Source organism: Sander vitreus, chromosome 20 (assembly GCF_031162955.1).
Source record: "Sander vitreus isolate 19-12246 chromosome 20, sanVit1, whole genome shotgun sequence".
Classification (NCBI taxonomy): domain Eukaryota; kingdom Metazoa; phylum Chordata; class Actinopteri; order Perciformes; family Percidae; genus Sander; species Sander vitreus.
Window position 1 is genome coordinate 2,261,673 of NC_135874.1, and position 26,400 is coordinate 2,288,072.

General features: G+C 41.8%; 1 protein-coding gene across 1 annotated transcript in view; it reads left to right on the forward strand.

The window, feature by feature from the left end:
* The window catches only part of LOC144535550 (uncharacterized), a 90,110-nt gene that overhangs the window by 31,639 nt on the left and 32,071 nt on the right, over positions 1-26,400 (forward strand). The window contains exons 27-36 of the mRNA XM_078278088.1: positions 3,017-3,217; positions 6,738-6,945; positions 7,589-7,701; positions 7,791-7,993; positions 8,408-8,515; positions 9,015-9,294; positions 19,625-19,954; positions 21,165-21,494; positions 23,339-23,638; positions 24,702-24,929. Of these exons, the coding sequence (XP_078134214.1) occupies positions 3,017-3,217; positions 6,738-6,945; positions 7,589-7,701; positions 7,791-7,993; positions 8,408-8,515; positions 9,015-9,294; positions 19,625-19,954; positions 21,165-21,494; positions 23,339-23,638; positions 24,702-24,929 (2,301 nt within the window). The remainder of the gene's footprint in view (positions 1-3,016; positions 3,218-6,737; positions 6,946-7,588; positions 7,702-7,790; positions 7,994-8,407; positions 8,516-9,014; positions 9,295-19,624; positions 19,955-21,164; positions 21,495-23,338; positions 23,639-24,701; positions 24,930-26,400) is intronic.

Consider the following 26,400-nt stretch of genomic DNA (forward strand, 5'->3'; position numbering starts at 1 on the left):
GATGCTCAATATTTCCCCGTCTGATACCCTGCTTATACCCTGTTGATGTTCTCAGCAGGATGACTAACGGTTCAATAGCAAGGGCGATCAGCAGAGGTGACAGTGGACACCCTTGGCGAGTTCCACGAGACAGAGGAAAGTATGTTGAGTACTGCCTGTTTGTGTTAATACGGGCAAGGGGCGATGTATAAAGAAGGCGTATCCATGCTATGAATTATTTTGCCAAACCCAAATTTTCCCAGCACCTCAAACAAGTGATCTTGAAGATGCGGAAAAAGCCTTCGACAGGGTAGAATGGGGGTATTCTACCCTGTCGAAGGCTTTTTCCGCATCTAATGAGAGCACCATTTCAGGCTTTATCGCATTGGATGCGGAGATAATATTTAATAGACGTCTTATATTGGATGATAACTGACGACCTCTAATGAAGCCAGTTTGGTCCTCAGAGATTATTGAGGGGAGACATGTTTCCAATCTTCTCGCCAGTATTTTTGCTAGTATTTTTACATCAACATTTAGAAGTGATATAGGTTGATAGGAATTGCATTCAGCAGGATTCTTAACCTTTTTAAGGATAACTGAAATTGACGCGTCCGTCAAAGTTTTTGGCAATGTTCCTATAGACAGGGAATGGTTAAACATATCTAGTAATAAAGGGGCTAAAAGAGTGGAGAATCTTTTGTAAAACTCAGACGGCAGCCCATCAGGCCCTGGTGTTTTGCCAATGTTTATTTCTCTAATACTGTCATATATTTCCCATAGGGTTATTGGTTGATTTAGTGATATCTGTGTTAAAATATCAATAGTTGGTATGTCTATGCTGTCCAAATATGCGTTCATGTTTGAGTCTGTAGGAGGGGGTTCAGAAGTATAAAGTTTGGAATAGTAAGCTTTAAAAGCTGCATTGATCTTCAGGGGACATGTTGTAAGACCCACTGACTGATCATTAATGTGTCGTGATGTTGCTTGGTGTTTGAGCTGGAGGGCCAGCAGATGGCTTGCCTTGTCGCCATAGTCATACAGCATCCCTCTAGATCTCAGTATGCTTTTTTTCTGTATTCTCTGTAGAGGTGAGATCAAACTCAGTTTGGAGATTAACTTTTTGTTGGTGCAGCTCTGGAGTAGAATTTATTGCATATTGCCTATCGGTTTGTGTCTTTCTGCGTTGCTTATTAGAATAAGAGGAGTACGAAATGATTTGTCCTCTGATGGTAGCTTTTAGGGTTTCCCAAAGTAATGATGAAGTAGTTTCTTCTGAGTAGTTAAAACACAAAACATCTTCAATAGCTTGTGTTATAGTAGAACAGAAGGCATCATTGGACAGTAGTGATGTATTGACTCTCCATTGTGGGGTTCCCATTGATGGAGAATCAAATTTGAAATCTATTAATACAGGGGAATGATCTGATTTGACTATCGCTGAATATTCAATGGAGTGTAATAATAAAAAAATAATCTATTCTTGAGTAGGCATGATGTACATGTGAGTAGAATGAGTAGGCTCTGGTGTCATTATGTAAGAATCTCCAGGGGTCACAGCTTCCATAATCCTCCATAAATGACTGTAGTGTTGTCGCTGTTTTTGATAGATTGGTCACTCTGGTGTTTGAGCGATCCAGCTGAGTGTTCATTACACAATTTAGGTCCCCTCCGAAATTTAAATGATGTGTATCCATATTTGGGATAGTGGATAAGAGTGTAGCCATGAATTCAGCGTCATCAAGTTAGGGGCGTACACACAGACTAATGTAACAGGTAAGTGAAATAATCTGCCAGAAACCATGACGAAGCGCCCGTTACGATCAGGTACTATGCTCTCTGATTTAAACTGAATCCACTGCAGCCATACCCGACTCAAATATCCTTTCGGTCCCGGTGATTATTTGTGAAATTGTGCAAACGACAGCCATTTCAAGGCATTTGAGAAGGAAGGAGTGGTAGCATGCAAGCTCCCAAATTGACGCTCGTCTGAGAAGTTTTGGATAATGTTCAGCTTCGGCAAGCTTACCTATGCTAAAATATACAATGACTGAGGAAGCCTAGTGACGAGTCCATAGCAACCAGTGTTGAGTGTCTTATTACCCAGTGTGCTTTGTTGAATGGTCTCAATGTTTTATTGTTTTATTTCATGTGAATACCAGTTTACTAGATGAGTAAGTTTTAACTTAGTATTTGAAGTAATGCAGGAAGTGTGCATTTAGTTTCCATGCTTATTGTGTTTCCACAACAATGTTAGTGAGTAAATCTACTGAAATGGCCACCACACCATAACAGAGGAGTGTGATGCATAAGATGACAATGCAGAGGTTTAGTCACGTAAGTCATGGCTGTAGAAAAGCAATGGGCATGTGTACATCTTTGCCAAGCGTCAACCGGTACAGAAGGCATCAATAAATTGTTGGGGAGGGTCATCCCTTTTTTCCCAATCATTTTGGAGGGTCATCCAAAATGTATTGCTGGTGAAGGGAGGGTTGGGTCTATTTTCACTAAAGATCTCAAAACTCCTCCGGTGGCCCCAGAAATAAATAACAAACAGTCCCTTAAAAACAACCATAGTTGACCAAAGTGCTTAACAAGTAGGGCTGCATGATATCAGGAAACTGATCATTTTTGTATCATTATTCTCATTTTCATTGAAAAACTTAGACATCTTTTCAGCACCACAATATATTATATATTATTTCAGAATAATTTGACACATATTTTGCCTTTAATAAATATTGCAATCAATCCTGAAGCAGATAGGAAGTCAGTGGAGTCAGGCTAAAACTTTTCGGTCCCAGTTAGAAGCCTAGCTGCTGCGTTCTGGACTACTTTAACTGACGAAGAGATGACTGATCCAATCCAACATATAAAGAATTACAGTATAAATGAATATAAATGCATGAATTTGAACATTGAGTGATCTTATCCCTTCTGCTGTTATTTTTACAAGTTAATATCCACATTCACTGCTCAGTGCTGTATTCTGGCTCCTAGATTCACTGTTTGTGTCTTTGCACAATGTTTCAATAAGGTGATGGAAACCCAGCTGAGGAAGCGGATGGAGCAGGTGAAGGAACTGTTTGCCGACTGCACCGACGTCTTCGAGGAACTGATGGCTGTGAAGAAACACCTAGCTGAGAAGATAGAGCAGTGCCAGTCAGCTGTGGAGAGGATCCAGGGTTCTGTCAGTAATGTTGACGCTTCACAATCAAAGGTCGAAGACCAGTTACAGGTACACGGCTGTTACGTGTTGCGACTCATTTATGGACCATACTGTTGGATGAAGCCACATAAACCCTAGTCTTGCATTGCCAGACCCTCCTCCACAGTGCTGCAGAGGAGGGTCTGGCTCGTCCACACAGCATTCCGGGATAGGAGAAAAACGTGCTCTGGTTTATTGGCATTTCTTTAAACCAATCATACTACAGAATATATTTATATATTTCTTGAATTTGTTGTGACGTGTTCATTTCTCACAGTTTAATTTGATTTTGTTAAAAAAACAAAAAACAACCTTAATTTAATGTACTATAAGAATGATGATGATGAGATCCTAATTTCACAAAAATGTCCTTGGTGCTTTTGCACTTGTATGTATGTTACTAAAACAGCATCTACAACGACATTAAAGTATCTGCTGGAAAAGTACAATACTGCGTGGTAATAATGACAGAATTAGTATAATAAATATGTCAAACTCGTATACTTTTTGGTGGTATAAAAATACATATAAAGGATGATATTTAGAAGAGTAAATTGGGAAAAGAATTCAAATAATCTTTCAGTTTATTTAATTCCACCTTTCAGATCATATCAGTTTCACATCAGTGAGTTTGACCCTGACTCTTTTCCTTTGATTCTTGACTCCAAGAAATATCTGTGTATTAAAGGGGTGATAGAATGATTATATAGGGTATTTAACTGTTCCTTAAGGTCTCCGAATAGGGTATGTAACATTGGTTGGGCTGAAAATGCCCCGGGTGCTGTTCTATGCGCCCGAATGCAACTCTGTGAAATAGCCCTAGAATGAAACGAATATGAATATTTAGATGAGGTGCACACTGATTGCTTAGTTTTAGGGCTGTCAATCGATTAAAAAATTTAATCTAATTAATTACATACTCTGTGATTAATTAATCGAAATTAATCGCATACATAATTAACGGTGCTTGAACCGATACTTTTTAAGAAAGTAAAAAAAGAAAAGAAAAAAAAAAGGGTACTAAACAACAGTTGGTGACATTAAAGAACGGCTTGTTTATTGCTAAGGCTGTATGGTCAAAATTAAATGATTTAATAATAATGTATAACAATAACTTATTTCAATAGTAAATTGCTATTGAACGACAACCAAAACAACCAGATAGGAAAAGGACATTTACAATAACTTCAAATGCACCATGAGGCTGTAGTTTACCAGTTTCATTGAACGCACCGTCTGTGTTGTTTCTCCGACGGCAGCTGCAGATTGTTACGTACCGGTGTTGAATCCTCTACAGTAAAACACAGTCAAACTTTACACCGTTTAGCGTTAGCTGTCAGCATTTTAACAGTGTTTAATCCAGCTACTAGCTAGCGGTAGGCTAACGTTAGCTGCTGTTGAGTATTGTGTTAACTAGCGTCACATGCAGCGGTGTTTGTGTTTCCTGTAACGTCTGTTTCAGAGCATCAGAGAGAAGCGCAGACATATCAGTGGCACCAGATTTTCATCTGTATGCAAACGTCAATATGGAATGGATTAATCTGCGTTAATTTTTTTAACGCGTTATTTTTTGTCAGATTAATTAATCGAAATTAACGCGTTATTTTGACAGACCTACTTGGTTTACAACAAAACTGCAGAGACAGACACACGGGGGGGGGATGAACAGCTTTTCAACTTTTCCTTTGGCTTTCCATCATTAGACTCACACACTGTCTGTTAACGTTACCGCTAGACTTCCAAATGGCTGCAGCGCCATCAACTAATGTTACTATACAAAGCACCAGAGACACAGTTTAGTTACAGTTTAGTCATCCTCCAGTGTGTCACGCACACACACACACCAATGCAAAGTTTCGACACTTTCATTACAGCTAGTGTTGTTGTAACGTTACCCTTGGGACATAAAAAACCTCCACTTCCAGACAAGGAATCACAACTCGCGCTGTAGCTAGTTCAGTGTCTCAACGCGGGGACATTTAGCGGAGAGTGAAGCCCACAGGCACATAGACAGAGGGCAGCACACTGCCCATTGCAAGTCCCCTGCGCCGCCGCGTTAGATCCACAACTCCCGCTCCATTGCCTGCTGCTCACGGCTGCTGCCCAGCCGCACGTTTGGAAGTCTATCGGTAATGTTAACAGTATGTGACAGTGTGTGAGTCTAATGATGCCCACTGATGCGGGTTGAGCAGAGGCTGCACAGTTTGACCAGTGGGCAGCGGCTGCACACCAGGCTACCGGATGGTGTTGCTAAGAACTTTTATCTATTAACTATTATCAGACCGGCCCTCGCGGCCTCGAAACACTACCGGCCCACCAGGAAAAGTCCTGACTCTCCCGATTGCCACTCCGCTACTGGTTAAGTGTATTATTTACATTGCAATATAAATGAAAACATAACTTAATTTATTAATATCAGGGAACATGCATGCCACACTTGCAGTTATCCGGTGACTAGACCACCAACTACCGCCGACCTGACAGAGCTCCACGACCGGCAGCATGGTGCTCTGTACCCAGTGCATAGTCGTCTTTTCTGGGGTAACTGAACCACTAACTACTGCTTACCTGGAGCACCACGACCGGCAGCCCGCGATGAAATGTGAAAAGTGTCAGCATTCCCTGTACAGCCTGGAACACTGCGTTTACGACTGTGGTTCATTTTCAGTATCCTTGAAAAACTTCCAAACTTTCTTCTTTGTAATTCCCCTGGAAGTGCAAAGCTCGCAGCTAAACAAGTGTCTGAGATCTGCTGTGACCTACATTTAGAACACCAGCTGGTCTCAGACCAGTGGTCTGTATGTACATTTTGGGGAGTGACAAAGGTACAGACCAGAGCCAATTTAGGTACAGCCACCGAGTTGACGTCAACTATTAGCTTCGTTGGGATTTTCAGCTGCAGTTTCAAATTGTGAGATTTGCATAGGAAAGAGGTGTCAATGGGACTTTGAGGTTCTCTGTATGCCCATTTCATCCACCGAACTGTCGTTATTCAACTATGACAAGGTAAACTCGGTTTTGCATTCTATCACCCCTTTAACAGTTGTACTGTATGGCTGTTTATTTTAACAGAAATTGTCCATAGAACGAGATTCATAGTTGTATTTTAGTTTTTTACATTTGGAATTGCACAATTTTTGTCCGCCACAGTGATTGGTTTTGATTATTTATTTTAGATTTAGATTTTATTACTATTTTAGATTATACGTCTACATTGTCAGTTTTTTTGACTTGTGTCGCTTTTTACGACATTTAAAAAAAAAAGTTAATCATATCTCTTGTCGCTTTTTTGACCTTTGTGACACTTTTTTCGACCTCTTTGCCGCTTTTTCTGATGTTTATGTGGCTTTTTTCGGCGTTTGTTGCTTTTTTCAACAAGTTTTTTCTTCAAATGTTCTGTATTTTAACTGAGGTACACACATAATTTCCATTTTTTAAATATGGAGCAAAGTTCGGGTAATGAGCTGCCAGAACTTAAGAATTTATTTCTTAGAGTGGACTGTTACTGTTACTGCCAGCATTTTCACTGTTTCATCCCTTGTCCTTACAGCATCTATGGGATAAACTGGGGGCTCAGGAGCAGCAGGCCGAGGCTGCGATGAAGGAGGTTGGCTTGGTTTCCAGTGTAGCCAGTCCTCAGGTGCTGGAGGTGCTGTCTGTAGACTGCAGCAGGCTGAAGGAGGCCATCTCCCGCACCCAGGCCATGATCCAGCTGAAGAGAGAGGAGAGGGACAAAGGCCTGCTCAACGTTATCAAAGGTTAGTGTGGCTTTTGTGTCTTCTGTTTTAGTAGACGGTATCTTGATGATCATATACAATGAAGTGTGAATCTATCAGGAATGTGTTTTCATTTATGTGTTGTCAATTGTGATCTTAAGTACTGTATGTGTTTATTTTTACTGTGGCGGTATTGCCATTTGGAAATGGATAGCAAAACCAAGTGCACATGAAAATCTCAGAATAAAATGTAATTTTAAAGCCACATATTTAACCTCTTTTTTTTTATCCGTTTATAATCAGATTTCTTTTGCGAGAAAGACCTGATTACAGCAAAATAAATAAATACAGAGATCAGACGTGCAATTTCATGCCAGCTTTAGAAGCAATCACAGGCATTTTTAAAAAAGGTTCAAAACTAAAAGTAGAGTGACTAGGTGGCAGAAAAATTCCAAATACATTTACAGAAACACAGCACTGATATACCATTGCCTTATTAAGTTGTTGAATATGCTAGATATTTTCTTTTCTTTTTTCCCAGATAAAAAAAATATATATGCACTTTGTCAGAGATGCACTTAATTTGTACTTATCTCACTTTTTGATATTGTATTTCTGAATCAGGGATTGTAATTTTGGCTTTGTAAATTTGTAATTTTTAAAAGTACTTTTCATTTTCCTCTAGATGAAAGGCAGCCGTTTGAGGATTGGTTCCAGGACTTGCAGCTGTCCGTCAATGAGTGCTTTGAGCACCCTGAGAGCAGTGCAGACGTGGAAACATCCCTGCAAAGACTCACTGTAAGTGCATGGATCATTCGATGTGTAGAGGGATTCTGTAGATTGTTGGGTGACGGATGGGTCCTCACAATTCCTCTCATGCCCATCAGGTTTTTTTAAAATCCAAGGATGCAGAGAGACGTCTCGAGCAGCTAAAGGTTCAGCTGGAGAGAGGCAGCCAGCAGGTTCCTCTCCAGCAGCTCTCAGAGTTCACCGACTGGCTGAAGGAGCAGCAGAAGGAGGTGGCCACGTTCAGAACCCACTGCCTCAACAGGCAGAAACAAATGGAGCTTCTCCTCAGGGACTTGAACAGGTAATCACAAATGAAGATAAATACATTTCTGCTTCTGCTAATGTGTTAGCCGTGCTCTGAAAACAGTGAAAAAGTGTCAAAATCTTCCCTTTTTGACCAGGAATCTCACAAACTGCACAGAAGTGATAAAGGGTTTCCGCCATTGTATTGCGCGGTGGCCCACCAGGCATAAGCCAATTCCTCCTAATTCTTAATTTCGTGATTCCGTCCATGATTTGGTATCACAGAAACTATTAGACTCTACATTAATGCTGCCATTAGTCTGGGACTGACCCCACCCGGGCTCTCGTCAAAAAAAGACACCGGGCTAAACAACTTTTCTGGGGGAAACCCTGTGATGTGTGATGTGTAATTGTAACCACTAAAAAAAACTAAGAAAACATGTTTGTTTGACTTGTGTCTTTTGTTCTCTAGTCTGCAGAAGCAACACAATAGCTTCCGTGACTGGCTGCAAAACAAAGAAAAACAGCCTGTGGAGGTAGACAAAGTCAAACTTCTACTCAAAAACCTTCAGGATGAGAGGTGATTTTCAACATTCATTCTGATGCTGATATTTTCAGACTGAAAAACGCTGAACTGTCAGATTTAAACATGTATGACAAAGATATTTTATAGTTAGGACAACACTACATGTTCAATAGGTAACTCCACTGGAAATTAAAATATTACATATAATAATTATGAATAAAACCCCAAATGCAACAATATATTAAACTTGAATGAATTTCAATTTCTGTATCCAAATACGCCAGATATTGTTACATCTGTGATAAGCCAAAATTTGACCATTGTAATGGGTGTTTTTTAGAATTTTTAAACATTTTATTATTGGTGTTGGCAGACTACATATTCAAAATAACTGCCAAAAAACTAGAGCCTAAAGCTTCTGTCCTTTACTTTCTGTATCTTTTTATATTGCCTGTGTTTCTTTTGTATCTTGTTTTTATGTCTTAAGTACAGCACTGAATGGATTGCCTGTTTTTGTTTATAACCATGCCTCACCTTGCCTCCAATGAGACAGCAGTAGAGCGGAGTCTCTCAGTGAGCTCTTAGCATCAGTGCGCAGACAAGGCGTCCGAGCTGAAAGCCTCCTGAAGGACGGCGACAACTTGATACAATGCTACAGAAACCTGGAAAGCAGGCTGCAGAGGCAGGCAGATGCCCAGAGCGCCCTGGAGGCAGAATGTGACAACTTTAATACTCAGGCTCAGAGCACCAGGACCTGGATCACCGAGCTTCTGCAGCCCCTCACCCCCTCTGACAGAGACGCCCAGACACAGGAGAGGAAGCACAGAGCACAGGTCAGTTGCAGACAATTTGGTGGGGAATAGTTGGTTTGTTTCCAATTTAGATTTTTATTCCACCATTCTTGATTTCATAAATGAAACTTAACAAGACAAATCTGCAACCAAAAATGATCTAATTATGGAATTGAATGAACTGTTTCACAAGCCAGTTTGCATGAACCAGGAGTAGGAAGGTGGCATTGATAAGACTTATTTTTAAAAGAGTTACTTTGCTCAGGCTCATATACATATGTTAGCATATTACATCACAATGTTTTTGGGGCTTTTCACTTATTTATTTATTTATTTTTTTTAAATGTCAACTGCTTTATTTAACCGATTCCGATTAAAATAAGTATTCATAGAACATTGCAGTTAAGTTCTGAAAATTCAGTGACATTTTCTTTTTTTTAATTGATTTTTTTTTTTTTTAGATTTGTATTATAAAACTCACACAAACAATCCACAATCAAAATAATACAGTAAACAAAAAACAAACAAAATATTTGTTTGGGAGTTACATTTCTAGCAGTTCATTTTTCTTCTCGTGACTTCATTTAAATCATTTGTTTTTGTCCATATTCCTCGTTGCTGGTTTTGGTTATGAACCATCTTTTTATTGTCCATTTCTCCCACTTTTCTTCAAGCTGTGCTTGTTGTAGTCTCAGGCGGTGTGTCAATATCTCCATCATATAGATTTCTTCTACTATACCTATCCATTCTTCTTTACAAGGAGGATCCTCCTTACCCCATTTCCTTGTTATAGCTTTCTTACTAGCTATCAGTAGTATTTTAACCAAATATTTGTCTCTCATTCTTACACTCTGTTTGGGTACAGTACCGTGTAGCTCATAGGAATATCGTACCCTAGTATCTTTTGTATGGTTTCATGTACAATTCTCCAAAACTTTAGTACTTTGTGACATTTCCAGAATATGTGTGAGTGGTCTGCATCCTTTACTCCACACTCTCGCCAACATGTTAAATTTATGCTTTTATACTTATCTTGGGCATAATAAAAAACGGATCAGATTTTTCCAAGAGAACTCCCTCCATATCCGCGAATTCGTGGTTGTCTGATGTGTTTTCCACGTCTTGCAAATCATCATGCGAAATTTTCGTGTTAATCTCTGATTCCCATTTTTCTTTTATATATTTAGTTTTATGTTTATTTGTCATCAATTTTTGATATAAAGCAGATATGATTCTAATCTGTATTCCTTTGTATGTATTAATTATAATTTGGATTTTTTTTAATTGATTTTTGAGTTTTACCGACACACGAAAAATGTGTGTGTGTGTATATATGTATGTGTGTGTGTCGATCAAAAAATGTAATCTAATTAATTACATACTCTGTAATTAATTGAAATTAATCGGATACATAATTAACGGTGCCTGAACCGATACTTTTTAAGAAGGTAAAAAAAGAAAAGAAAAAAAAAGGGTACTAAACAACAGTTGGTGGCATTCAAGAACGGCTTGTTTATTGCTAAGGCCATATGGTCAAAATTAAATGATTTAATAATAATGTATAACAATAACTAATTTCAGTAGTAAATTGCTGTTGAACCATCAAATGGGAAAAGGACATTTACAATAATTTCAAATGCACCACGAGTCTGTAGTTTACCAGTTTCATTGAACGCACCATCTGTGTTGTTTTTCTGACTGCAGCTGCAGATTGTTACATACCGGTGTTGAATCCTCTACAGTGAAACACAGTCAAACTTTACTTCGTTTAGCGTTAGCTGTCAGCATTTTAACAGTGTTTAATCCAGCTACTAGCTAGCGGTAGGCTAACGTAAACTGCTGTCAAGTATAGTGTTAACTAGCGTCATGTGCAGCGGTGTTTGTGTTTCAGAGCATCAGAGAGAAGTGCAGACGTATCAGTGGCACAACATTTCGGTAGCCAGGGTTGGCAGGAAGAAGATTTTTACAAGTAAATGTTCCAATTAATAATCCAGGCAGAACATTCTCGTCTCCCTCCTTCATTTTACAGTCCAATGGTGGCTAGAACGGCTCTGGGTCAAACGTCAATATGGAATGGATTAATCTGCGTTATTTTTTCTCAGATTAATTAATCAAAATTAACGTGTTATTTTGACAGCCCTAATAAAGATATATACACACACACATAAAAAAAAATAAACTAACTAGTACTGTACAAGAAATAAATAGCTAAGTACATGCAAATTAAACAAACAGTGAAGTCAGAGTCTCTGCAGGAAGGAATGCAGTGGTCTCCAACGTCTCCAGAATCTGTCGGAATTATGATTGAGGTCATAAGTCAGTTTCTCCAAAGGGAGAAGAGACGATATCTGTGACAACCACATACTGACCGTTGGGACTTGTGGGGCAGACTACCTCAGTAAAATACATTTTTTTTAGCTAGAAATAAAAGAATTATCAACAGATATTTGGTGTCCATGTCAAAAAGATTTTCCAAAGTATGGTTTAACAGATAAAATGAGGATAATGTAATGTTTAGCGATAACCTCCTGGACCACAGAATGAACCTTTTTCCAAAATGTCCAGAACAGGTGAATAAATGTACCCTTGTGTGTTTTACATTTATGATAAAGATTTGAACTATGGGGAAACATTTTCTGGAGGCAAACAGGTATAAAAAAAGTATAAAATAAAATAAGTCCTATGGAAAAACTTAAAATTCTGTATAGAAATCGATGTACATTTTGGGAAGATTCCATTGCAAAACTTGGTCCAATCTGCAGAGCTAAATGTGACCTCCAGATCACGTTCCCATACCGGCTTTGGTGAGTCATAGGCTGAAGAGTCAGAGTACAGCAGTAAAGAATGAATCTTTGAAATCACCCCCTTAAGAGATTTGGCCGAGACCATAGCACTTTCCAACTCTGATAGCTCTAAGCGTATCCTGTTCTTCCTAAAAGAGATTCCACAAAGTGGCAAATTTAGAGATATTTAAAAAAGTCATTACGAGGAATGTCCAAATCCTTTCTAATTTGCTCAAACGGCTTTACAGAGTTGGAAATCAATAGGCCTGTGACATCTGATAAGCCCTTGGAAGCCCACTCCAGCAAACCAATACTCCTAATCTGCACCTGAAGGTCAGGTTTCAATGCCAGGGAGGACCAAGCAGAGATAGCAGAGGGAATATTTAAATATTTTCTCACATCGCTCCAGACCTGTAGTGTGTTGTAAATAATATTATTGTTGAGAGCGTTCATCTGGTCCATATCATTAATAAAGGGGAGGGATTCAAGCCTTCTAGGATGACATGCCAGAGACTCGAGACTAATCCATAAAGAATCCCTCCTCTTTATAAACCAAGTCGTCATCATTTTGAGTTGAGCCGACCAATAATAAAGTTGTAGGTTGGGAAGGGATAAACCTCCCACTTCCTTCGGTTTAATAAGTTTAGGAAAAACAAACCCTCTGATGTTTGTTGCAAATATACTGAGAGATATATGAGTTTAGCGACTTAAAAAACGCTGGGGTCAAGAAGCATGGAAGATTTTGAAATAAGTAGTTTAACTGTGGGAAGATGTTTGTTTTTATAGTGTTTATTCTCCAGAAGAGGGAAGTCGGCAGGGAGGTCCACTTCTTCAAATCGTTTATAATTTTTTGAATCACAGGGGAATAATTTGTCTCAAATACATTGTTCAAATCATCTGGAACTGATTTCACCAGGATTACTTAAATACAGGAGGACATCATCAGCAATTAAGGAAATTACATGGTTCTTTTCACCTGCTGTAATACTGGTTATGTCCGGATTAGTCCTGAATGCCTCGGCCAGGGGCCCATTAAACAGTGTAAACAATAAAGGTGACAAGGGGCACCCTTGTCTACAACCTCTGTGCTCTGCTAAACCCTCCGACATCAGTCCATTTGTATTAACACTTGCTATTGGGTCAGAGTAAAGAGTTTTAATCACATTGATAAAACTGGAACCTAAATCAAAATTTTCTAAGACTGAGAACAAAAAAGGCCATTCTACATGGTTGAATGCCTTTTCGGCATCCAACGAAATTGTAAACGCTGGGTTTTTATGGGTATTAAGACCGTGAATGACATTAAGTGCTCGATGTACATTGTCTGTGCCATATATTGATTTCACAAATCCTGCCTGATCGGCATTAATAATTTTAGGAATAACATTTTCAAGCCTGCGGGGCAGTACTTTTGCAACTATTTTGTAGTGTACAATAAGTAGGCTAATAGGTCTGTATGATGAACAGTCCAAGGGATTTTTTTTTAAGAGTGGGCTAATTGAGGCGTATCTCCAAGAGGGAGGACTATCACCCTTCAGAATATTATTAATAGCAGGCATAAAAATTGGGTGGAATTCTGGCCAAATCTTCTTGTAATATTCTAGTGGAAACCCATCAGGCCCCGGACATTTCCCATTCGGCATGGCCTGGATTGCGGACCAGACTTCCTCTGGCATAAATGCCGCATTTAAGGTGGAGTGTTCCTCCTCCGCAACAGCAGGCAATGAAATTTAAGTAAGAGGTAATGTTGGAGTCAATCTTCTCTGAACTGTAAAGGGATTTATAAAAATCTCTAAATGTACTATTGATAGCCAATGGGTCACAGGAAGCATCACCACAGGGATTCTAATCATGTTGATTGAGTGATCATTGTTCAGATTTTTCAGGTGGTTGGCAAGTAAGCGTACATTTGTTTATGTATTTGTTCTAACCTAGTAACTTCCTTGTCAAGATTGTGCCTATTGCTCTCTAGAACCTTATTTTGATGAGAAGTGTAGGAGATAAGATGCCCGCGTAAAGTGGTTTTAGCCACATCCCAGATCATAGCAGAGGACACCTGTTTTTTTTTTAGATTTAGATAGATCGTTCCGGACGAAGGTACAGAAGTAACGTATTGAATCTCCAGGTTGGAGTTCTGGGAATGTTAACTGCTGGGTCAATATGCAAAAGCACTGGGGCGTGATCCGATAGGACAATAGAGTCTATACGGCAAGCCTGGACTGCATGTAAAAATTGTTTGGGATTAAAAAAAGTAGTTGAGTCTGGAGTATGACTTCTGTGGATGTGAGAATGTATAATCTCTCACTTTAGGATTAATCTGTCGCCATACATCTATCAGCCCAGTGACTTTACATAAATTATTGAGCGCAGTGGATGACCTTGGATTTGATACATTTGCGGAGGAGGATTTATCCAGAGAAGCATTCATAATACAATTAAAATCACCAGCTAGGAAGCCCAGGCCTTTGCAATAATGATTAAACAGTAAAACAATTTGAGATATAAAATGAGGTGAATCAGAGTTCGGAGCATAAACATTAAGAATAGTTATGTGTTGTTTAAGAATTGAGCCTGTAATTAGAATGAATCTCCCCTCCGGGTCTTTTTCTTCATGTTCCAAAATGAAAAGGATGTTCTTTTGTATGAGAATGCCTGTACCTCTTTTATTTTGTGAGTGGGAAGAGAAGTAGACTCAATCCACCAAATCTCTCCTAAGCTTCAAGTGTTCTGTGTCAGATAATTTAGTTTAAAGTAGTACTATGTCGGCTTTTTGTTTTTCAGATGCGTTAAATTCTTCTTCCTCTTTATTACGTGGCCAATCCCCTGGACATTCCAAGTAACGAGTTTAAGTGACCCAGACATAGGAATTGTTAAGTTGGAAAGTAAATAGGTAATACAAGCTGAATGAGGAGAAGCTGACTACAGTACAGGCAAGGAACCTAGAGCTCCAGTCACATGGCATAGCGGAAGAATTTAAGTAGAGAAAACCAAGATTGCAGCGTTTACCCTCCCCTATCTTGTCCCCAAACGACAGGGTAAAAGTACCCCAAATGAAGTCACCAAGCACACTAGGCTTAAACATATCCTAATTTAACAAGATAGACAACAGTAACAGCTCAGAGACGCTTGAGACAATATCACAACTCCAGGCTAAATAAATGACACCACCACCCCAAAATGAAAATTACTGAATTGTACGTGAACCCGGACATGGGCTTTATGCCAGTCAATTCTTAAATATGAAATACAATGTGGCTGGTTAGCTCAGTTGGTAGAGCAGGCGCACATATGCAGAGATTTATTCCTCGACGCAGAAGGGGTTTCGAGTCCGACCTTTGACGGTTTTCCTGCATGTCTCTCCCCTTCCTCTCCCCTTTCATATCTCAGCTTTCCTATCCAATAAAGGCAGAAATGCCCAAAAAGAAAAAAGGGTGATAATTCAAAGTGCTGTAGTCATAACAGAAGGTTGTAGTGAAGTGTAAAACTCATTTGAAATTAAAGTATATCAATTATTTGTACACTACATTAAACAAAACAAAGCAAGCGGGCAAAGCAACTAAAAGTATCCTGTTACCAAGGAGAAATGTTGCATGTAGATTCAGCTCCGCTGCTTAATCAGTCTGTCAACAGTGTCTATAACAACCAAACAGCAGAAATAATGTTTGGATAGGGGCTCGGTGGGGGTTATGTCCATCTTACTCCAACATCCATCCATCCATCCATCTTCATCCGCTTATCCGGGGTCGGGTCGCGGGGGTAGCAGCTCCAGCAGGGGACCCCAAACTTCCCTTTCCCGGGCCACATTAACCAGCTCCGACTGGGGGATCCCGAGGCGTTCCCAGGCCAGGTTAGAGATATAATCCCTCCACCTAGTCCTGGGTCTCCCCCGAGGCCTCCTCCCAGCTGGACGTGCCTGGAACACCTCCCTAGGGAGGCGCCCAGGGGGCATCCTTACCAGATGCCCGAACCACCTCAACTGGCTCCTTTCGACGCAAAGGAGCAGCGGCTCTACTCCGAGCTCCTCACGGATAACTGAGCTTCTCACCCTATCTCTAAGGGAGACGCCAGCTACCCTCCTGAGGAAACCCATTTCGGCCGCTTGTACCCTGGATCTTGTTCTTTCGGTCATGACCCAGCCTTCATGACCATAGGTGAGGTAGGAACAAAAAACTGACCGGTAGATTGAGAGCTTTGCCTTCTGGCTCAGCTCTCTTTTCGTCTAACGGTGCGATAAATTGAATGTAATACCGCACCTGCTGTGCCGATTCTCCGACCAATCTCCGCTCCATTGTCCCCTCACTTTCGCGAACAAGACCCCAAGGTACTTGAACTCCTTCACTTGGGGGTAAGGACTCATTCCCTACCTGGAGAAGGCACTCCATCGGTTTCCTGCTGAGAACCATGGCCTCCGATTTAGAGGTGCTGATCCTCATCCCAGCCGCTTCACACTCGGCTGCGAACCGATCCAGTGAGTGCTGAAGGTCACAGGCCGATGATGCCATCAGGACCACATCATCTGCAAAAAAGCAGCGATGAGATCCCCAGCCCACCGAACTGCAACCCCTCTCCCACCCCGACTACGCCTCGATATCCTGTCCATAAATACTACAAACAGGATTGGTGACAAAGCGCAGCCCTGGCGGAGGCCAACTCTCACCTGAAACGAGTCCGACTTACTGCCGAGAACCCGGACACAGCTCTCGCTTTGGTCGTACAGAGATTGGATGGCCCTGAGAAGGGACCCCCTCACCCCGTACTCCCGCAGCACCTCCCACAGTATCTCCCGGGGCACCCGGTCATACGCCTTCTCCAGATCCACAAAACACATGTAGACTGGTTGGGCATACTCCCAGGCTCCCTCCAGGATCCTTGCAGAGTAAAGATCTGGTCCGTTGTTCCCACGACCAGGGACGGAATCCGCATTGTTCCTCTTCAACCTGAGATTCGACTATCGACCGAACCCTCCTTTCCAGCACCTTGGAGTAGACTTTACCGGGAGGCTGAGAAGTGTGATACCCCTGTAATTGGCACACACCCTCTGGTCCCCCCTTTTTTAAAGGGGAACCACCACCCCGGTCTGCCACTCCTTAGGCACCGTCCCAGACTTCCACGCAATGTTGAGAGGCGTGTCAACCAAGACAACCCCTCCACACCCAGAGCTTTAAGCATTTCTGGACGGATCTCATCAATTCCTGGGGCTTTGCCACTGTGGAGTTGTTTAACTACCTCAGCAACCTCCACCAGGGAAATTGATGCCAATCCCCCCCTCATCCTCCAGCTCTGCCTCTACCATAGAGGGCGTATTAGTCGGTTAGGAGTTCCTCAAAGTGCTCCTTCCACCGCCCTATTACCTCCTCAGTTGAGGTCAACAGCGTCCCATCCTTACTGTACACAGCTTGGATGGTTCCCTTCCCCCCTCCTGAGGTGGCGAGCGGTTTTCCAGAAGCACCTTGGTGCCGACCGAAAGTCCTTCTCCATGTCTTCTCCGAACTTCTCCCACACACGCTGCTTTGCCTCTTTCACGGCAGAGGCTGCAGCCCTTCGAGCCCTTCGGTACCTTGCAACTGCCTCCGGAGTCGTCTGGGATAACATATCCCGGAAAGACTCCTTCTTCAGTCGGACGGCTTCCCTGACCACCGGTGTCCACCACGGTGTTCGTGGGTTACCGCCCCTTGAGGCACCTAAGACCCTAAGACCACAGCTCCTCACCGCAGCTTCAGCAATGGAAACTTTGAACATTGTCCACTCGGGTTCAATGCCCCCAGCCTCCACAGGGATGCACGAAAAGCTCCGCCCGGAGGTGTGAGTTGAAAGTCTGTCGGACAGGGGCCTCCTCAGACGTTCCCAATTTACCCGCACTACCCGTTTGGGCTTACCAGGTCTGTCCAGAGTCTTCCCCCACCCCTGACCCAACTCACCACCAGATGGTGATCGGTTGACAGCTCCGCCCCTCTCTTCACCCGAGTGTCCAAAACATATGGCCTCAGATCAGATGAAAGCGATTATAAAATCGATCATTGACCTTTGGCCTAGGGTGCTCTGGTACCAAGTACACTTATGAGCATCCCTATGTTTCGAACATGGTGTTCGTTATAGACAATCCATGACTAGCACAGAAGTCCAACAACAAACAACCACTCTGGTTTAGATCAGGGAGGCCGTTCCTCCCAATCACGCCTCTCCATGTGTCTCCATCATTACCCACGTGCGCGTTGAAGTCCCCCAGCAGAACTATGGAGTCCCCAACTGGAGCCCCATGCAGGACTCCACTCAAGGTCTCCAAGAAGGCCGAATACTCTGAACTCTTGTTTGGTGCATATGCACAAACAACAGTCAGAGTTTTTCCCCCCCCCCACAACCCGCAGGCGTAGGGGAGGCGACCCTCTCGTCCACCGGGTTAAACTCCAACGTAGCGGCGCTCAGCCGGGGGCTTGTGAGTATCCCCACACCCGCCCGGCGCCTCACACCCTGGGCAACTCCGGAGAAGAAAAGAGTCCAACCCCTATCCAGGAGTATGGTTCCAGAACCAAGACTGTGCGTAGAGGTAAGCCCCACCAGATCTAACCGGTAGCGCTCCACCTCCCGCACAAGTTCCGGCTCCTTCCCCCCACAGAGAGGTGACATTCCACGTCCCCAGAGCCAGCCTCTGCTGCCCGGGTCTGGTCCGTCGAGGCCCCTGACCTTCACTGCCACCCATGTGGCAGCGCACCCGACCCCAGCGGTTCCTCCCACAGGTGGTGGGCCCATGGGATGGAGGGATGTCCGCCACGTAGCTTTTTCGGGCTGTGCCCGACCGGGCTCCGTGGCAAACCCGGCCACCAGACGCTCGCTGACGAGCCCTCCATCTGGGCCTGGCTCCAGACGGGGGCCCCGGGCTTCCTCTGGGCAGGGTCACTTCATCCCTTCCTCGATTTTTCATAGGATTTTTGAACCATTCTTTGTCTGGCCCCTCACCTGAGACCACTTTGCCTTGGGAGACCCTACCAGGAGCACAAAGCTCCAGACAACACAGCCCTCAGGTTCATAGGGACACACAAACCTCTCCACCACGATAAGGTGATGGTTCCCGGAGAACCAACATTACTGGTGGAAAACAAACGTTACGTAAGAGCTATTTAAGAGTGTCCAAAAATGCAGCAAGAGACTCAGGGTTGTCAAAAAAGCGGAAAAGTCTTTGTTGTTCTGCTTGTTAGGCATCTCTACAATAGATTCCTGACCGGTATTTTCAAGTTTGCTTGGAGAAAGTTACTACTTTGTCTTTTTAGAGCCGGAGAGAACTCTCAAGCGGCCATACTTTATTCGATAGTGATAGTGGATAGACAGGAAAGGCCAAAGACTCAGCCTACATGAGGGCGCACACTGTACTGGGTGAGTTAGAGGTTACCCGGTTATATTATGTTTTTACTTTTAATATTCAAGTATCAATTGAGGCTGAGGGAAATTAGGTCACCAGTTTCAGAATTGGTTTCCACCTGTTAAAAGTCAGGGATCGCCATAAGTCATTAGAATTTATTATCTGAGGATGCTTACATCACAAACATGTATTTTCATATCCAAATGTTTTCATCATCTGGCCATGTTTTCATCAGGCCATCCTGAGCTCCAAAGCCGAAGGAGACTCTAAAATGAACGCCCTGAGGAGACAAAGTGAAAGTCTGTGTGAGCGGGAGGACCTGCAGGACGGCAGGAAACAAGAGGTCCAGCAGTCGCTCCGAGAAACGGAGGAGCAGTGGAGCACGGTTCTGCACACGGCTGAGGAGAATCTCAGCCAGGCCCAAACACAAGCCCTGTTGGGCAAGGACTTAGACGCTGTCAAAACCCAGAACGAAAATGTTCAGTCCTGGATCAGAGACCAGGAGCAGAGCATACAGTCGCTTGCTGGTTGCATGCAAGTTGAAGAAAAGCTTGAGATTGCACAAGTAAGTTTAAAGTGGTTGTGTATCGGTTTGTTAAGGTTGTGATGGGTGTTAAAGGAGAATTCCGGTCAATTTCAACACGTAGCTCTGTTGTTTGGAAATTTGGAGTGCTGGCAGTAGCAAAAAAAAAAAAAACAATCGGTGTAGCCTACACCGTGTTATCCTCCTGCTAGCGTTAGCACCCAACAGGCTTAAACATGGCAAGTTTTAAATATGTTTTAAGCCTCTAAACATGCTCGAAATGTCATTACAAGTGCCTACCCATGTGCAATGATTCCTTCCGAGGGAACACAGCGAATCTGACTGCAGTAGATGTGACAGAAAGGCATAAAAGTTGTGTTAAACCAGCCAGTGCACATACCTCTGTTTATTTCCTGTTTTCCGGTCAAGTCCACACTAGTCGATTGTCGAACTCATACAATCCAATATTCCAGTCAAATTTGCTGTGTTCCCTCGGAAGGAATCACTGCACATGGGTAGGCACTTGTAATGACATTTCGAGCATGTTTAGAGGCTAAAAACAAGTTTAAAACTTGCCCTGTTTAAGCCTGTTGGGTGCTAACGCTAGCAGGGGGGTAACTCGGTTTAGGCAGCACCGATTGTTTTAGTTTTTCTTGCTACTGACAGCACTCCAAATTTCCAAACAACAGAGCTACGTGTTGAAATCGACCGGAATTCTCCTTTAAGGAAAAACTCAGGAGCAGGACAATTCATTTCACATACGTGAAGAAGAAGAAGGAGCATTTAATGAACACTTAATTGAGGAGAATTTAGGCTCACACAGTACAGTGTTGTTGCCGTCCCCAACTCTCTGAAGTTTCTGTCTTCCTGGAGGTGTTTAGTTTAGCTGAGCCTTTCAGGTAAACAAAGATATTGCGGGCGCCCAAATATCTCAGCACAGAAGAAATGTGTTATGTGTTTACTTTCTCAATGACCTTGGCAGGGTGAGCAGCGCTGTCTTATCATACAGCTGCTACGTCTCCCGTCATCTATAGAGGCACAACGTTGAACAACTCCTCTGCGTGGAAAGGTTATGAGGTTATGTTGGACACTGACCTGATTGACACCTGGGTACCATTGTCTCAACTTACGTAACATGGGTTCATAAGCTGTAAATTCCACCACAATGTAATGTGTAAAACATCTTGTCAAGGCTTGTTTCCTGAGGATAGAGGCAAAGTGGTCTCCTAAATTGGGTATTTTTTCTCTTCAGGCTATTCTGAGCTCCAAGCCCAATGGAGAGTCAAAGCTCCAGCGTCTGAAGCGACAATGCCAGAGTCTGTGTGACAGCCAGGGCTTGGACCAGAGCAGCAGACGAGAGGTTCGGGACACAGTCAGACAAACCGAGGAGCAGTGGAGGAAAGTGTTGCAGGCCGCTGAGGACGGTCTCAACAAGGCACAGACCGACGCTGCTACTGAAAGGGACTTTGATGCTTTCAAAAGCCAAAGTGAAAGCATCCAGTGCTGGATCAAAGAGCAGAAGCAGAAGCTGTTGTCCCTCGGCAGTCACATGCCGTTTGAAGAAAGGTTACAGGTCGCACAGGTGAGCTTTCAAATCAGTGACAATCTCAGCTTGTAAAGTTTCTATTTTGAGAAAATATGATTTAGCCTCAGTATTGTATTTTTACAAAAGCCTTTGAAATGTTGCCAAAACTACTCAGACTATTATTATTGGAAGTTTCAGGGCATTGAACAGCAGTTCAGTGTCTTAAGTTTCAATGGCGTTGGTACAGAGGTAAATACCTCTATATGGAGAGATAGTAACAGTGATAAGTAAAAGAGGGCGTAATTACAAAATAAACAATAATAATATTAACATTAATAATATTAACATTAATAATAATGTATAGAGATAATAGATATTAAGTAAAAAAGGACTTAATTAAAAATAAAGAATTATAAATAATAATAATAATAATAATAATAATAATAATAAAGATATAAAATTAAAAGAGAGCTGAAAAAATAGAAATAAAAATAAATAGTGATAAAAAAGTAGTAAATTAAATAAATGAATTAAATAGTAAATTAAATAATATAAAAAAATAAAAGACGTAAATAAAGGAAAATAAAATAAAAATGAGAAGCTGGGGTTGGGCATTTCCCTTTCAGTAGAATCAGGCTCCTCGCTAGGAGCGAAATACTTTGACAGTGGTACAGTGGGGGCAGCTGACTCAAATTTTGTTTTAACACTTCCTGAAATAGTGCGAAATACGAGCACAACATATGGATGGATGTGACATCTGTCACAAGTAGGATCACCATTACCATAGACTTCTACGCAGCCAGTTTTAAGTGGCAGATCGGATAAATTATACATTTAATAAATGTGCATAGCTGAATCCAGGTGAAGGCTTCACATTACATTATCATTATTTTCTGTGATCAGAGTCTACTCTTAGGCTTTTTTTGGCCATCATTACAAAGAACACCTTATTATACTTTCTGCACACAATGTCCCACATCAAGCAGTGTTGACCAGTGACGAGCAGGGTTTCCCCCAGAATGATTGTTAAGTCTGGTGGCAAGGGTCTTTTTTTTTGACGGGGGCCTGGCTGGGGCCAGTCACAGACTGATGGCAGCATTAATATAGAGCCAAATTGTTTCTGTGATAACAGAATCATCGAAGGAATTGCGAAATTAAGAATTTACAAAAGCTCTAAGACCGATTCCATACATTAAGTCAGTGCTGAAAGCTAACTAGAGATTTGAAAATATGACTACCTCTAAGTTTCCAACTGAGCCACCCCTCCGTAGGCTAACTGTAGTTAAATAAATGTCTTAAAAATGATAAAAAAAATCATTTCCAGCTTAGGCCTGGTAGGGGGCAATTTAGGAATGCTTGCAATACAGAGGGGAAACCCTGACGAGTTTCTCGTTGGAGTGAAGTCTAGGGTAAATTGTGATTAAGGCTGGGTATCATAAAAAAATATTCGATACTGGTACTGATACCAATACCGTGACTTTGATACTGGTTCCTAAATGATACTTTTTTCGATACAAATTTTATAATAACAAAAAGAAATGACAACATCACACGTTATGGCAAAAATCTTTTTATTTATTTTTCAGCTCCTACTACGTGAGCCCCGTCTCTGTGTAATTTTTGATTTTGTAAGTTTTTCCTGCGTGTCTCTACAAGGTGTGACATTAGACAGCCAATCACAAACATTATTAGATCTTGGTAGAAGCATGTTTCATGCTTATTGGCTCACTGACGGTGCTGAGATTTACTCCTTAGGTATTGAAATTGGGTATTGAATGACAAGGCATTTTTTGATACTCAATATTTTAGAGGCAATTTGGTGGGTTCCTAAAAAGTACAGAATTTGGTACCCAGCCCTACTTGTGATCATTAAGCTCCCACTCCACCGTTTCTGTCTCCAGGCTGTTATGACTTCCAAACGTGAGGGAGAGTCCAAGGTACTGGAACTGCAGACACAAGGGGAAGATCTGCGTGAACATCTGGAGGAGAGCAGGAAACCAGAGGTTCAGCAGCTGGTGGAAGACACAGAGCAGCAGTGGAGAGCACTTCAGCAGGCTGCCAGGCAGGCCGAGCTCCGGAGTCTTTCAGACGACTTCGACACTCAGAGTAAAAACACTCAGTCCTGGATCCGAGACAGACAACAGCAGCTACAGGCTGTGGGCAGTCACACACCACCTGGCCACAGATGCCTTGCAGCTCAGGTCTGGTTGAACTTATTCTACTGTAGTAGAGATATGTTTTCTGAATATTGGTACATTGGCTTTAACAAGATATGGGCATTAATAGAGTCGAGTTAAGACATCCCCAAATATTGATGATTGATAATCTTGAAATAAGCTGTATTAAAGCACAATTTGAATGGGCACATTGACCTGAATTAAATAGAGCTGCACGATATGAGGAAAATAGGCGATAACGTTGAATATCGCGATAACGATATAACTTGCGATAAATAAACACATATTAAAGTGTTCTCAGTTCTGCTGCTTTCAGTATTCTTCTAAAATATAACAAATTTGCTTGTTGAATTTAAAGCTTTAGTGCGTAACTTTTTTTAAATAATGAACATCCGTTACATTCAAGCCATTGCCAAATGATTAATACGAAGATAATTAAGACTATCAGCTCCACACAACTCTCTCTGTATTTCTTAGCATGACTGTATTCAGGGGGGGTGTTCATGTTGCGAGTTGTATGTTTTGTATGTTAAAAAATAAAACATTTTTGGGGCATTTTTGGCCTTTATTTTGACAGGACAGCTGAAGACAGGGGGAGAGAGAGGGAGGGAATGACATGCAGCAAAGGGCTGCAGGTCGGAGTCAAACCCGGGCCCGCTGGAATAAACCTCTATATTTGGGCACCCCTCTACCAACTGAGCTATCCGGGCGCCCAAAAATAAAACATTTTTAATCACAAAAAAAGCATGAAACCATAGTCCTCATAGAGTTTAAAATTACATCACAAAGAAAGCGGAAGGACATCCGGCTAAAAAGAGGGACATCTGGCGGAATTTCCTGCGGCACCGGAGCAATCCTGGAAATGGAACGTCTTGGATATAGACTATGATTTCTTAATTGATTAATTAATTGCACGTCACAATAATTAGTGGCATTAAAAGGAATTTGTGTAATTTTGACCGTCCTAGTTAGTATGCAGGTATTAAAGCCCAACTCTTTCTCCTCCTCATGTTTTAAATGTCTAAAGTTTGAATTAATCAGCTGTTGCATTTAACAACAGTTAATTTAACATTTGTTGGTTGTGCAGACCATCCTGAGCTCCAAACCTGAAGGTGACTGTACGGTAAACAATCTGAGGAGGCGAGGCCAGAGTCTGTGTGACCATCAGGACGCAGACGAGGGCAGGAAAGCCCATGTTCAGAAGGCCATCAGAGACACGGAGGAGCAGTGGAAGACAATCCTGCAGGCTGCTAAACAGGTGGAAGCTGCTGCAGCAGCCGAGATCGCCCAGCAGACTGAGAGGAGAGTGTTGGAGGTAAGAGAACTCAATGCTACCTGGAATATATTTAATAAGTAAATATTTGACACACTTTGGTCAGAAGTGTCAGAACAACAACTGAATGGCATAAACAAGTGTGGCTATGCTAGGGCATTAAAGAATAGTGTAGTTTAGTAGTCATCAACTACTCCCCAAAAATTTAAGAATTGTGCAATTTTGCCAATAAACATGATTTCACAGATGTCCACAGATTTCATGAAGTTTATGAATGTTATTTTTATATTGAAAAACATCAATAGTGGCTGACACACAGCAGAATGAGCTGTCTTAAGGACACAGATTAGTAACACATTTTCCTTAGATGGCAAGTGTAAACAGAAATTGAAAACTTAGCTTACTCACCACAATGAAACATATTACATTTTTAAAAATTAATAAAAAAATATTTTATAACATCTGTGTGTCGCTGATTAACTGACAGTTACTTGCTGTCACTACCGTCCTCATGTATTATCTTCATTTTGCACTCCTGGTTAGCAAAAGAGTCTGGTTGCAGTTAGCGCAATTTCTCTTTGTGCTGCTCCATCCTGCTCCGTCATGTCGCACAGAACAACGGCACTATCATTACTGCACCAGGTAACACTTTACAATAAGGTACACAAAAAAATAGGTAGTTAATGATTAGTTACTGTTTTTGAAAGAGTAACGAATTATTAGTTACTGTTTTTCAGAAGGGTAGTTGGTGTTTTTCAGAAGGGTAGTTACTAGGGCTGTCAGCATTAACGCGTTAATCGCGACGCGATTAAGGGCCAAGCATAATGCGTAAATTTTTTTAAATCGTATTAATCGCATGCCGCCATTTATTAATTTATTTTCACTTCACTCGGCTTTGCGTCGTGCCTAACAAGCTACTATTTTGCCGTACTTCCTCGTAACACATCCTGCTGCTGCAGGAATAGCAACGGGGATTTTGGTGCCTCATTCTGGTGCCACGGATATGCCTGCACTTCTCTCAGATGCTCTAAAACAGACGTTACAGGCAACAAAAACATTGCTGCACGTGACGCTAGTTAACGCTACACTCGACAGCAGCTAACGTTAGCCTACCGCTAGCTAGTAGCTGGATATAACACGTTTACAATGCTGACAGCTAATGCTAAATGGTATAAAGTTTGTCTGTATTTCACTGTAGAGGATTCCGACACCGGGATGTAACAATCTGCAGCTGCTGTTGTCGGAAAAACACAGTGAAACTGGTAATTTACAGCCTCGTGGTGCATTCAAAGTTGTTGTTAAACGCACTTAAAATTTTCCCATTTGGTGGTTGTTTTTGTCATTCAACAGCTATTTACTAGTGAAATAAGTTATTGTTATAGTGATTATATTATTATTAAAATTTAATTTTGACGATAACAAGCCATTCTTTAGTGTGGCCAACTGTTTAGTACCCTTCTTTTTTTTTACTTTCTTAAAAAGTATTGGTTCAGGCACCGTTAAGGCACTGGTA